The 14,671-nt window shown below is 42.1% G+C and overlaps 2 protein-coding genes across 5 annotated transcripts in view; one reads left to right on the top strand and one right to left on the bottom strand.

The window, feature by feature from the left end:
• ciapin1 (cytokine induced apoptosis inhibitor 1) overlaps window positions 1-6,327 on the bottom strand; it is a 57,231-nt gene extending 50,904 nt beyond the window's left edge. For 2 of the 3 annotated variants that reach the window (XM_073069585.1, XM_073069583.1), the window contains exons 1-2: window positions 6,224-6,327; window positions 4,332-4,495 (exon numbers count right to left, since the gene is read on the bottom strand). In XM_073069585.1, coding sequence (XP_072925686.1) covers window positions 4,332-4,488 — 157 coding nt within the window. In that variant the 5' untranslated portion in view covers window positions 4,489-4,495; window positions 6,224-6,327. Of the gene's footprint in view, window positions 1-4,331; window positions 4,499-6,223 lie in introns of all 3 variants that reach the window. The other variant, XM_073069584.1, reaches the window with a different exon arrangement.
• A 5-nt stretch (window positions 6,328-6,332) lies between these two features.
• The window catches only part of coq9 (coenzyme Q9 homolog (S. cerevisiae)), a 45,534-nt gene continuing 37,195 nt past the window's right edge, over window positions 6,333-14,671 (top strand). Inside the window, exons 1-3 of one of the 2 annotated variants that reach the window (XM_073069587.1) lie at window positions 6,333-6,500; window positions 6,990-7,116; window positions 11,301-11,436. In XM_073069587.1, the coding sequence (XP_072925688.1) occupies window positions 6,380-6,500; window positions 6,990-7,116; window positions 11,301-11,436 (384 nt within the window). In that variant the 5' untranslated portion in view covers window positions 6,333-6,379. The remainder of the gene's footprint in view (window positions 6,501-6,989; window positions 7,117-11,300; window positions 11,437-14,671) is intronic. The other variant, XM_073069586.1, reaches the window with a different exon arrangement.

Here is a 14,671-nt window from a genome sequence, read left to right on the forward strand (position 1 = left end):
CCCTCCTGGTACTTATCCTTGTAAGCGGAACAAGTGCTTCACCTACCCTACACCTCCTCCCTCACTACCATTCAGGAACCCAAACAGTCCATCCAGGTGAGGAAAAACTTCATCTGTGAGTCTGCTGGGATCATATACTGTGTTTGGTGCTCCTGGTGTGGCCTCTTATATATCCGTGAGACCCAATGTAGATTGGGAGACCACATCACTGACCATCTACACTCTGTCTGCCAGAATAAGCGGGATCTTCCAGTGGCCAAGCATTTTAATTCCACTTGCCATTCCCATTCCGATATGTCCACCCATGGCCTCCTCCAGTGATAAGGCCACACTCAGGTTATAAGAACAACATCTTATATTCCATTTGGGTAGCCTCAATCTGATGTCATGAACACTGATTTCTTAAACTTCCAGTAATGCTTCCACCCCTCCCTTCACTATTTCTCATCCTCTTGTCCCTCTCTCATGTTATCTCCCTGCATGCCCATCACCTCCCTTATTCCCCCCCTTCATCTTTCTTCCATGGGCTTCTGTCTCTTTCACCAATCAACTTCCTAGCTCTTTGCTTCATCTCTCCCACTCCATTTTACCTATCGCCTGGCATTTCTCTGTCCCTTTCCCTCACATTTCATAATTTAATTTATTTTTTTTATTGAAGTTCGTCATTCCATAAGATGTATTTCAGACATTGTACATATATATCATATAATCATTTATATAACAAATCTCCACAAAGTATTTATCTGAGGTATACACTTATAGAAAAGAGTGGAAATAAAAAACAAGCAAAAGGAAAGAACTATGTACAAGTAGGGAGTGATCTTTTTTTTACAACATATTCATTGATTTGTGAGAATAAAATCAGGCCTTTGAGGCATTATGTAGTTAAACCATTTTCCCAGTACGAATCCCAGTATGTTGCAGCTTATGATTAACAGATGCTGTTATCCTCTCCATTTTGTAAATGTCCATTGTAATTTCCATCCACGTATTCAAAGTTGGGCTCTCCCGTGATAACCATTTCCTAGCTATTCTTCTTCAGTCCTGCCAAAGGATTTCGGCCCAGAACATCGACTATACTTTTTTTTTCCATAGTTGCTGCCTGGCCTGCTGAGTTCCTCCAGCAATTTGTGTGTGTTGTTTGGATTTCGAGCACCTGAAGACTCTTTCTTGTTTCTGACTTCGACTATTTATCATTAGTCTTCAAGTACCTCAAAACCTCATCCTTAACAGACTCCAACACTTTCCCAATCATTGAAGTTCAGCTAACTGATTTATAGTTTCCTTTCTTTTGCCATCCTCTCTTCTTAAATAGTGGAGTAACATTTGCAATCTTCCAGTCCTCCAGGACCATGCCAAAATCAAATAATTCTTGAAAAGTCATTACTAATGTATCCATTATCTCTTGAACCTCTCTGAGGACTCTGGGATGACATCCATCTGGCCCACATGACTTATCCAGCTGAAGACCTTTGAGTTTGCCAAGCATTTTTTCCTTTATAATAAAATAATCCTGCGCCCTGATACTCACAAACTTTTAGCACACTGCTAGAGTATTCCACAGTGAAGACAGGTGCAAAGTACCCATTCAATTCATCTGCCATTTCTTTGTCCCCCTTTACTACCTCACCAGCATCATTTTCCAGTGGTCCAATATCAACTCTCACCTCCATTTAAATCTTTATAGAACTGAATAAACTTTTGGTATCCTGCTTTATATTCTTGGCTAGTCTACCCTCATATTTCATCTTTTGTCTTCTTATAGCTTTTTTAGTTGCCTTTTGCTGGATTTTTAAAAGCTTTTAACTTCCCACTCACTTTTGCTACCTTATATGCCCTTTACTTGGCCTACCAAGGCCAAATAAGTACCTTATTTGCAAACTTCTTCGTCTGCGCCTTGTGAACTATCCCTAGTAACTTCACCCATCACTGCTCTGACATCATCCTTGCCAATATCCTCCTCCAATCCACCTGGGCAAGCTCCTCTCTCATGCCTCTGTAATTCTTTTTATTCCATTATGATACTGATACATGTGAGCTATGCTTGTCCATCTCAATTTGCAGTATGAATTCAATGATATAATGATCACTGCCTCCTAATGGTTCCTTCACGTTGAGTTCCCGAATAAGATCTGGTTTATTACAGAACACCCAATCCAAGAAAGGCTTTCCCCGAGTAGGCTCAAGCACAAGCTGCTCTAAAAAGCCATCTCGTAGGCATTCAACAAATTCCCTCTCTGGTGATCCGACACCAACCTGATTTTACCAATCCCTTGCATACTGAAGTCCCCCATTACAATTGTCAGTACCCTTATTAAATGCCTTTTCGAGCTCCCTTTGCAATTTCAACTCCACATCTTGGCTACTGTTTGGAGGCCTATATACGATTCCCATAATGTTTTTTGCATCCTTGTAATTTCTTAACTCCACCCATGAAGATTCAACATTCTCCGACCCTATGTCACTCTTTCTAAAGATGTAATTCCATCTCTTACCAACAGAGACACATCAACGCCTATGCCTCCCTGTCTGCCCTCTCAGTACAAAGTACATCCTTCGATACTAAGCTACCAGCTATAGCTTTCTTTTGGCCCATTCAGTCTGCTCTGCCATTTCATTATGGCTGATCCAATTTCCTTCTCAGCCCTAATCTCCTGACTTCTCACTGTATTCCTTCATGCCTTGACCAATCAAGAATCGATCAACATCTGCCTCAAATATACACAAAGACTTGGCTTTGTAGTCACCCGTGACAAAGAATTCCACAGATTTGCCATTCTCTGGCTGAAGAAATTCCTTCTCAACTTTCTAAATTGACGTCCCTCTATTCTGAGGCTGTATCCTCTGGTCTTAGACTGTGCACTTGTAATGCTAATGTGACACTGCAATTTCCTCAGGGATCAATAAAGTATCTATCTATTTATCATAGGAAACATCTTCACCACATCTACTCTATCAAGGCCTTTCACCATTTGATAGGTTTAATGAGGTCACCCCTCATTCTTCTTAATACTAGTGAATACACAGGCCCAGAGCCATCAAAAGCTATTCAATCTGGGAATCATTTCTGCAAATCTCTTTGAACCCTCTCCAGTTTCAGCACATCCTTTCTAACATAAGGGGTTCAAATCTGCACACAATACTGCAATTGAGGCCTTACCAGTGCTTTATAAAGTTTCAACATTACACCCTTGCTTTTATATTCTAGTCCTCTTGAAATGAATGCTAAAATTGCATTTGCCTTCCTTACCACAGACTCAACCTGCAAATCAACCTTTAGGGAATCCTGCCTAAGGACTCCCAAGCCTTTGCATCTCAATTTTTTGTATTTTCTCTCCATTTATAAAATAGAGTACACTTTCATTTCTTCTACCAAATGCTTAACCATACAACTTCCCTGCACTAAATTCCATCTGCCAATTCTTTGGCCATTCTCCTAATCTAAGTCCTTCTGTAGCCTGTTTCTTCAAAACTATCTGCCCCTCCACCTGTCTTTATATCATCTGCAAACTTTACAGCAAAGCCATCAATTCCATCATCCAAATCATTGACACTTAATGTAAAAAGAATCGGTACCATTACAGACCCCTACGGAACACCACTAGTCACCAGCAGCCAGTCAGAAAAGGCTCCCTTTATTCCCACTCTTTGCCTCATGCCAATCAGCCACCGCTTTATTAATGCAAGAATCTTTCCTGTAATACCACGGGCTTGTTTGTCTTGATGAATAAAGACTTTCATGTCTACCAAACTTCTCCAGTGACTTGGTCACAGTCACAGTTATTATTTCTTCTGAAGAGTGAACAAATGAATTAAGCTGGTGTTGATGGATAGGTCTGAGGGAATAAGTAGCAGGGTTAGAGGGGAACAGGAAAAGGGAGGAATTGGAATGATGGGATTGCTCTGCTTGGAACCAGTATGGGTCAAAGATAAAGATTAGCTTTAATTATTACACATACATCTAAACATCAACATATACAGTGAAATGCTTCATTTCCATCAACCACCAACACAGTCCAAGGTTGTGCCAGGAGGCAGCCTTCAAATGTCACCATGTTTCTGCTGCCAACATAGCATACCCAAAACTCACTAACTATACATCTTTGGAATGTAGGAGGAAATCCATGTGGTTACAGGGATAATATACAAATTCCTTACAGAAAATAGCAGGAATTGAACTCTTATCTGTGATCAATTGTGCTGTAAAGCACTGCGCTAACTGCCATGTTACAATGCTGTCCAAAGAAAAGTTATGGTCAGGCCATGAAAAGTCTCCCCGAGAGCCTATATGGAAAGGTAAACAACAAACAATCCTTGTGCTAAATACCTACATATCTGCAACCTCTCAACGTTCTCCATTGCCACGTGCGTTGAAGAGCCAGTAACTGTCCGAATATCCTGCACCAGCTTGGAGTTAGATTCAGCTGTGGTCACATTGTCCCAGATCACTGCCACATTGTCTCCTGGTTTGATATCAAACAAATCCATTGCAAACCTGCTTTGGAACAGATGGTAAACGTTAGAACAAACACGAGGAAATCTACAGATGCTGGAAATTCAAACAACAACACACAAAATGCTGGTGGGACACAGCAGGCCAGGCATCATCTATAGGGAGAAGCGCTGTCAACTTTTCAGGCCGAGACCCTGTGTCCCACCAGCATTTTGTGTAAACGTTAGAATGCTGCCTGGGAGTAGAATTTACAAGATCATTCACCACAAGAGGTAGAATACTAAAGGTGGCATAAAGATTGTGCTGATTGGCAGAAAACAGCTGGGTTCAGGGAAAGGTGGGAGGAAGCTGTAGAGGTGGCAAGGTAGAACACAGGTGGTTGGGGTGAGATGGAAAAATTTCCTCTGCAATAAGAATAGCTTCAGCTTCTTCCAGTCTTTCCACACAGCTAAACTTCACCCTCAGTAATGGTGTAAACCCCTTCTGTACCTCCTTTTAAGTCTCAACATCTTCAATGTCCCAAATAGAACATAATGCTGTAGTCGTCAATACCAGTTTTATATGGAGGTGGGATCAGCCTTGCACCAATTTACTTACTTTCATTTCCGATTTCACAATCATCCACACACACTATATATTGTCTCTAACAGCCCATGATATCATCTCTGCTTTTGCACCCTCAACAGCCTCACTCCTCTGAACAAAATCATTTTGGTATCTTTGTACATTTGTTGTAGTTGACAAGCTAAAGCATGACATATGAAGGCAAGTTATCCAATAATATAAAAAAGGATACCAAAAGATTTTTCATTTATATAAACGAGAAGCAAGAGTGGATAGTGGATCACTGAAGACCAAGGGGGACAAAGAAATGTGCAACGGGCATAATAAGTAATTTGTGCCAGTCTTTATTGTGGAAGACATTAGAAGTATTCAAGAAATCTGAGTGTCAGGAGGCAGCAATGAGTGTTGCAATTACTAAGGAGAAGGTGCTTGGGAAGCTGAAAGGCCCAAGTCACCTGGGCCAAATGGACTACACCCCAGGGTTCTGAAAAAGGTAGTGGAAGAGCATTAGTACCGGTAGTTATCTTTCAAGAATCACCAGATTCTGGAATAGTTCTGGAGGACTGGAAAATTGCAAATGTCATGCCATTCTTTGAGTGAGAGAGCGAGAGAAACAAACCATCATAAGTACAGCCCTCCCCACAATTGAGAACATCCACACAGAGCACTGTCTGGGGAAAGCAGAATCCATCATCAGGGACCCCCAACACCCAGGGCATATTCTTTTCTCACTGCTGCCATCAAGAAGGTATAGGAGCCTCAGCACCCACACCACCAGGTTCAGGAATAATTATTTCCCGTCAACCATCAGGCACTTGAACAGGAGATGATAACTTCACTCACCCCAACATTGAACTGCTTTTGCATTTGCAGATTGTTGCCTTTTGCTCATTGGAAGTCTTGTGTGTGGTTTTCATTAATTTACTGTGTTTTTTTGGATTTACTGTGAATGCCCGAAAGTATATGAATCTTAAGGTAATATATGGTGACAAGTGTATACTTTGACAAAGAATTTATTTTGAACCCCCATCATTGTGCGGTAGACTGGCACCAAACTCTCCTCAAACACCATCTCACTCAGTGAGCCCACCCTCACCTCAACACCACACAACCTCTAGATTCCACATCTCTACCATTCCCAAACCCCAACCCTACTTCCATATACTGTACTTCTCAGTACCGTTCTACATAAAACATTTCACTCACTCGCGGGCTCAATCCCGGGCCTTCTCCTTGATCTATTGAGGACGGTCGAACGCAAACGAACCAGTGAACTGCGCAAGCGGACGAGAGCGCGCTGATGACGTCAGTAAGCGGACGAGAGCGCGCTGATGACGCCAATGAGCGGGGAGGTGGACTGTGATGGCGCTTCGGTGGAGGTCTGCTCAGCGGCTGCTGTATCGAGTGATGGCTGGCGGTTGGTCGGCTCCGGGCTGGGCACCGCATCATCTTGCTGAAGGCGGGCGAGGGTTAGAGTTCGAGGGTACGACGGTGTTCAAAGAGGGAGTCGGAGCTAGGGGATATGAGTGAATGTGAGGTGATGAGGGTCTGTCAGGTGTGTGCGGGAGGTGGTAGTGGAGGGTGTGAAAGATATTTGGGTATGTTAGAGAGGTGAGTATTGGGGTGGGGCGAGAATGGACTAGGAGGCAAAGAGGGGAGGGGAATTCTTTGGCGAAAATGGCTTAGGAGAGGATGGTATACAATGCAAGGAGCTGAGCTGAACCCCCTAACCGTTTGGTAGAATTGGGTGTTCTGGACCTCTGGCTTGATGCCAAGGTACAGTGATTGTCATATCCCAGTGATGTTTGGAGAATTTCTTTTTGTGCGTAACCCGGTCAGTACCTTATCTGAGGAGTCTGCAGAATTGATTGTATCTAATCTCTGATGTTCCTGTGCTGTGCTTGATGTGAATGGTACGTTTTGTGTTCCTTATTGACTGGAGAGGACTGAAGACCTTTCTCTCTCCTGCCAGCTGGATTTTGTTTCCAGAACAGACTGTACAGGGGTCTTCTGCATACATCGGTACAATTAAGAACGGTTAGTGGGGAACACCCCCACAACTCCCAGACAGACAGTGAGCATCAAAACTTCCACTCCAGGTAAGCTCAACTGCTCCAGTTCCACACGGTAAAGTCGTGTTATTTGCAATAGCAGGACTGTAGGTTCTGGGGTTTTAACAGCTGCATCCTGTGAAGGAGACCAAGGAAAAGTTAGTAAGTTTTTTTTGTCAAGTGTGGATTGTAAAATTTGTGTCAGAAAACAATGTTAATTGGAGTTGATTGTTCAGGGATTTGCGATTTGTGAAATGGTCTACAAATGGTGCAAGTTATTGCTGTCAAAAATGAATGTTCACATAAACTGGATCCATTGTCAGGAAAATGTAGAAAGTTCAGGAAATACAACTGACTGCATTATTCTTTCAAAAAAATGAAACCTCAGAATATAAACAAGAGAAAATCTGTAGATGCTGGAAATCTGAGCAAAACACACAAAATGCTGGAGGAACTCAGCAGGCCAGGCAGCATCTATAGTCCTGTCAAAAGGTTTTGGCCCAAAACATCGGCAGTGCTTTTTTCCATAGATGCTAACTCTTCCTGAACTGTGGATTGCTGAACTATTCATTCAGATGTGTATGGAAATATGAAGATAAATGGATTGTCTTTTGTTACAGCAGATAATTGAATGGGAGTCTTTAAATTTTGTTAACCTAGAAAAAGTGTGCATCTGCTGACTGTTTTCAGAGTTAAAAGAACCATCACCATTGAAGTGTGCTTACTTACAGCTGCAGAGACATGGATTCAGTCCTGACCTTGTATTTTTCTCTGCATCAAATGAGCATGTTATGACCTTGAAGGTTTCTCCCTGGGTATTTGCAAAGTTGTACTAGTAGGTTGATCAGCAGCTTTGAATTGCCCACAGTGCGTAAGTAAGTGTAAATTCTGGGGAAGTTGATTGGGGTGCATTTGGGTATTTTCTGATTACCATGGACTGTGAGCTGAAGAGCTTTTTTCCGTGTGGGATCTCTACAAATGTAACAGATAGAGAAGTTATGAAAATGTATAATTACTAGGTTGAATGATTGAAACAGGGACAATGTCAACATTTTAAGAATTATTTATATACTTGATACATTTGATTGAAAGAAAGGCTGACAATGAAACTGGGAGCATCAGATGACTAATCTCAGAGAGTAAACCCAGCTTGGGTGTTTGGGCTGTTTAGGTACTGTGGTTTTAATATCCTACTGATTCCCTCTGCTGTTTTGACTATACCTCTTCCCACCCTGTCTCCCATAAAAGTGCTATTCCCTTTTCTCAGTTCCTTTGTTTCTACTACATCTGTTCTCAGGATGAGGCTCTCCTTTCCAGGACGTCAGAGATGCCCCCCTTCAAAGAATGGGGTTTCTCTTTCTTCACTATTGATGCTGCCTCATTCAGTTCTCCTCCACTTCTCGAATATCTGTGCTCACCCTATCTTCCTGGCCCCTTAATAGTGTTGGAGTTCCTTTTGCCCTTACCACCCCATGAACTTTTACATCCAACACATCATTTAACGCAACTTCCACGATCTCCAAAAAGATCCTATCACCAAACATGTCTTTTCTCCCCCCTCTTTCTGCAAGGATCAGTCCCTCTGTGACTCCTTTGTCCATTTGTCTCTTCCTACAAATCTCTTTGCCAGCACTTATCCCTGCAAGTGGCCAAAGAGCTACACCTCCTTCCTCACCACCATTCAGTGAGGCAAGACTTTACCTATGATTCTGCTAGGGCCATCCAGTATGTTCAGTGCTCCCAATGTTGCCTCCTCTGCATTGGTGAGACCTGTCATAAATTAGGGGACTAATTTGTCGAGTACCACTGCTCCATCCGCCAAAAGTGGAACTTCCTAATGGCCAAACTTTTAAAATCCCATTCCCATTCTTGAACCATGGCCTCCTCTTGTGGCATGATGAGGACTCCCTCAGGGTGGAGGAGTAACACCTTATATTCCGTCTGGGTAGTCTCCACCCTGAGGAATGAAAAGAGAGTTCTCCTTCTGTTTTAAAAATAAAATTCCCTCCCCTTCCCTCTTCTATTCCCACTCTGGCTTCTTGCCTCTTCCTGGTGCGCCTCCTCCTCTCCTTTCTCTTATGGTTCACTTTCCTCTCCTGTCAGACTCCTTCTTCTCCAGCCCTTTACCTTTCCTACCCACCTGGCTTCACCTATCACCTTCTAACTATCCCCCTTCTCACCACCCCCCTTTGATTCTGAAGCAGGATTCTTGACCTGAAGCATCAACTATTTGTTCATTTTCATGGATGCTGCCTGACCTACTGTGTTCCTCCAGCATTTTGTGTGTGTTGCTTTGGATTTCCAGTATCTGGAGATTTTCTGTGTTTAATTTCCTTTGTTTCCAGGGTTGACTGCTGTGGACTGTAGAATGGATAGTGAGTTGGCTGGCGTTTATGAATGTCAATTTTCTTGATAAGCTACAGATTAGATGAGGAAGGAGCAGCAGATGGTGTGTGTTTGGTCTTTGAGAGGCCCATACTAGCTGAGTACAAATATCCCAGACCTGATTGGAAAGGTTCTGCAAGTAGTTGACATTTGAGGATCATAAGTCCCACTCAGAGGCCAACTTGAATGGTTTAGTAGGTATGAGAGGTATCTAACGTTGAAAATGGAATATCAGAAATTGTTAACCAAAAACTGCAGAGATAGTGGTTTTGTTATTTGTAATCTACCAAAATTCCCTGTAAGCGGGTTTTGTTATTTGTAATCTACCAAAATTCCCTGTAAGCTGTCAGGGTCCCAGAAGTTTTGAAAACTACGAATTCAAGAAAGGAACAGAGAACAGGAATCTGCAAAGACAAGGGAAATAGGAACCACTGAACAAGTCTGGAGAGCTGAGTGGTGCCTTTAAGTTAGCCATTCCTGGAAGAGAAGTGGCAGTGAATTCAGTTCATAAACCAGAAAGGTTTTATTGGTAGGAAGAGAAAGAGTTACCATTACAGGTTTGCAGTTCTTTTGATTTTCATTAGTGCAGGAATTTGTAGGCTGATTATGTCATTGGCAAATTTTTGAAGACATTATAGCAGGAAAATCATGAAAGAAAAAAGCAGAGTAATTGTGGTTTTATAAAAGAGGGATTCTTCTTAAAAATTGTCTGGAAAGAAGGCCATAGGTCTCGTTTGGCTCAACAGTCAGTAACTAGTCAGAGGGATCAGAGTTGGGGCCTCAGTTGTTAATGCTGTAGCCAAATTGCAGTGGGTGTGATTGGAAAAGGTATGGTTGAACCTTTGCCTCACCTGCAAGGGCTTTTTAGTTCCCTGGATGGTGGTGAGGGGGGAGTTGTCACACCTACCATGAGGGCAGTGGATGGTGGGATATGGAGTGGTGAAGTGGATGAGGAAGGTTTAGCAGATGGAGTGTAATGTGGGAAATTGTGAGATTATACACTTTGTCTAAATAATTTGCTCTCTCATTCTTTCCAAAGTGAGATGATAAAGTGTTCTTGGGGCTTCTAACACTTGAAGCACAAAAGGAAATGCACAGGACATGCAGGAATTAAATAAAGGCAAATGCATTGACTGCCTTTATTGCAATGGGTATGCAGTGTAAAAATAGTGAGATTTTGATTCAACTTTACAAGGTACTGTGGGGCCAACACCTGGAGTACTGATCACAGTTTTGGTCTCTGAGTTTAATGAGAGATGGGTCTGCATAGGAGGTAGCACAGAGGATTACAGTGTTGGTTCCTGAGATGAAGGGGGATGTATATAAAGAGTTAGTCCTGTTTGGACCTGTACTTACTGGAACTTAGAAGAATGAGATGATCATGTTGAAATATGAACACTTCTGAGGGCATTTGGTAGGGTGGATGCTAAGATGATGAACTCCTGGGAGTGGGTGGGGGAATAATTTAAAGATGTGCCTTCTGCCCTTCCTCACAACTCTAGACTTTCTGTTGAATTAAAGAGCTGGTGGATGTGTGACCAGGGTGTCCTGTGCAGAATCCAGAAGCCTATCAACGGCAAATTCTGACTTGTGTGGGGCTCCTGCATTTGGATGCATGTGTACATCTGTGAGAGTTTACACCAGCAGTTTACATGTGCATCACAGCACAGAGTTTGTGTTTAGGAAGGTCCACAACAGCAATTTTCTGTGGCTTTTACTAACAAGTATCAGCACAATGACAACTGGGAGTGGTAGGGTTCACTCATTTGAATTTGCTGTTAAGTTAGATATACATGGCACAGGCATTGGGTGCATTTCTTACAGTTCAATTCCCCTTTCCACTGCAGTTATTCAGATCAGAGTGCAGAGAAGGGAGAGGGCTTCGAGTCTGAGGATCAGCTGCGGCAGCAGCTCTTTTCAGCGGCACTGAAATTTGTTCCTAAGTATGGCTGGTCAGTGGAGGCCATTGCAGAAGGAGCCAAGGTAAAAGCTGTTAAAAGTTGTGACACTTTAAGAACAAATATCTGCATGACCACATTCTACTGATCTTGCTGGCTTCTCATTGATTACATTTGGTTCACTCTGAGCTCTGACACCCTCACTTATAGTGCAAGATGCATTTGTAACACTATAACCATCCTCTCGCACTGTGAATGCATTTCATATGTGCCTCTATGCTGTCTGATAAGAGTCATAATGCACAGAAACAGCCCTTTGGTTATGCATAGCTGTGTTGACTATCAAGTACATATCTATACTCATCCCATTCACCATTACTTGGTCCTTAGCCGACTATACCTTTGTGATTCACAAGCTCATCTGGATACAATTAAATATACTGGAGTCTCTACCTCGATCACCTTCTCAGGCAGTGCTCCAGATTTCAGCTTCTGGCTGAAGAAGTTTTCCTCCAACCTTTTCGACCAACTTCTACATGGGACCTTGTCAAAGGCTTTACTGAAGCTCATGTAGACATCAACTGCAGTGACTTTATCGGTATAATTTCTTACTACATCAACAAAACTGAACCAGATCAGCTGAACAGTATCTCCACCAGAATCTATGGCATCACTACCTTACCAGTTGAAGATTAATGCTGTACCTTAGAGCTACTTTTCCAGTAACTTCCCTACCACAGATGTTCGACTCACTTGTCTGATCCTTGTTTCCCTTCTTGAATAAAGGAACCACATTTGCTATCCTCCAGTCATCTGGCACCTCACCTTTGGTCAGTAAGAATTTAAAAATCTCCATCAGGGCCTCAGCAATCTCCTCCCTTCCCTCCTTTTACATCCTGGGACACATTTCATCAGGCCCAGGGAAGTTATACACCTTAGATTTGTTGTTTTTCAATGTTAACACAGTCTGAATATCCTCATTCCCTTCAAGTAAATGTGCAATGACAATATCCTTTTCCTTTGTGTGTACAAATTCAAGATTCAAAAACTTTATTGTCATTCCAACCATACATCAGCTCTGCAGGGCAGAATGAGACAGCGTTTCCCAGGGATAAGTGCAATCATAACATAACAAACACAACAATAAATAGTAAACACAAACAATAAATAGAAAAACACAACAGCCACGTTGGTTAAAATCAAGTTATAAGTGTCCAGTGCAAGTTAAAAGTGCCCAAAGCAGAGTCAGGTAGAGCAGCTATTTAGCAGTCTGACTGCCTGTGGGAGGAAGCCGTTTAGTAGCCTTGTGGTTTATGTTTTGATGCTCCTGTAATGTTTGCCTGATGGCCGAAGAACAAACAGTTTATGGAGAGGGTGTGAGGGATCTTTAATGATGTACTGTGTCTTTTGGAGGCATCAACTCTGAAAGAGGTCTTGGACAGAAGGTAGAGAGACCCCAATAACCTTCTTGTTTAAAACCTCATCAACATCTGGCTGCAAGCACATGTTGCCCTTTGGTCTCTTACTGGCCCTTTTCTTTCCATGGTTATCATTTTACTCTTTAATGTAATTATAAAATGCTTTGTTTTAATTTAACTCTTATCTGCCAGTGATATTTTTTGCCCTCTTTTCCCTCCTTATTGCCTTTTAAGTGTTCCAATAAGGAAACCTGCTGCAGATTAGAGAATATAATGTACCCTTGCTTTGGAAGTTGTGTTCTTCCTCAAGTATTAACCCCAGCACTGCTTTCAAAGAGTTAGGACACAATGCTGAGTCACTGTTATTCATTCTGTTGTTTCAGTTAAAATGTTGGAAGTGTAGGCGCAGCTCCTTTTGTGCAGAAGTAGAGTTTATGATCAGAATCGCTTTCCAGGAGTTTATCCTCACTCTCCTCAGGAATTTTGCTCACTCTTTCTATTTAGAATGGACCTTGACCAGTGGGGAAAAGTAGAGAAAATGCTATTCCTGATATAGGTTAAGTACATAAGAAATCAAAGCAGTAGGCTGGAATAAGAATCTGGCTGAATGTTCCCCCAAAGGCCAGATTCCCTCCCAATCCACACACTTGTTTGGAGATCCACTCAATCAATGGGTTTCATTAAATAACCTTCATGGTTGAGCCTTTTGAGGTAAAGAATTCCAAAGAGAGACCATACTCACCTCTTCATTGTGCAGACTCCCAGCGATAGGAAATAGCCCCTCATCATCTGCTATAAAAATGTTGCATATTAATGATATTGTACAAATTCAGCCATTTTTACTGAGTCTCTCTTCAGAGTTATCTGTCATCAATCAGAATTAATGGCTTTAAGGCCAAGTTTATGAATGATACAAAGATAGGTGAAGGGGCAGGTAATGTTGAAGGAAGCAGGAAATCTACAGAAGGGCAGATTACGAAAATGGGCGAAGAAGTGCCAGATGGAATTTAGTGCAGGAAAGTGTATGCTCATGCACTTTGGTAGAGGAATAAAGGCGTAAACTATTTTCTAAATGGGGAGCAAATTCAGAAGTCAGACGTGCAAAGGGATTTGAGAGTCCTCATGCAGGATTCCCTAAAAGTTAACTTGCAGGTTGAGTCAGTATTAAGGAAGACTATTACAGTATTAGCAATCATTTCAAAAGGATTATAATATAAAAGCAAAGATGTAATGCTGAGACCACGTTTGGAGTATTCTGAGCAGTTTTGGGTACAATATCTAAAAACAAATGTAAGACCATGAGACCTAGAAGCAGATTTAGGTTATTCAGCCCATTGAGTCTGCTCTGCCATTCCATCATGGCTGATCTCAGATACCACTCACTCCCAAACACCTGCCTTTTCGCCATAGCAATTGATGCCCTGACTAATCAGGAAACTATCAACATCCACCTTAAATATACGCACAGACTTGGCCTCCACCGTAATCTGTGGCAAAGCATCCATAGATTCACTACCCTCTGGCTAAAAAAAATCCTCCTTACCTCTGTTCTAAAAGGTTGCCCCTCAATTTTGAGGCTGTGCCCTCTAGTTCTGGATACCCCCACCATAGGAAAGATCCTCTCCACATCCACCCTATGTAGTCCTTTCAACATTCGTTAGGTTTCAATGAGATCTCCAAGCATACTTCTAAATTCCAGTGAGTTCAGGCTCAAAGCTACCAAACACTCCTCATATCAAGTCAAGTCACTTTTTATTGTCATTTCAACCATAACTGCTGGTACAGTACATAGTAAAAATGAGACAACGTTTTCAGGACCATGGTGTTACATGACACAGTACAACTAGACGGAACTATGTTAAAAAACAACCCTAAAAAGAAACTACACTAGACTATAGACCT

This window comes from Hemitrygon akajei, chromosome 17 (genome assembly GCF_048418815.1).
Source record: "Hemitrygon akajei chromosome 17, sHemAka1.3, whole genome shotgun sequence".
In the NCBI taxonomy this organism is placed as follows: domain Eukaryota; kingdom Metazoa; phylum Chordata; class Chondrichthyes; order Myliobatiformes; family Dasyatidae; genus Hemitrygon; species Hemitrygon akajei.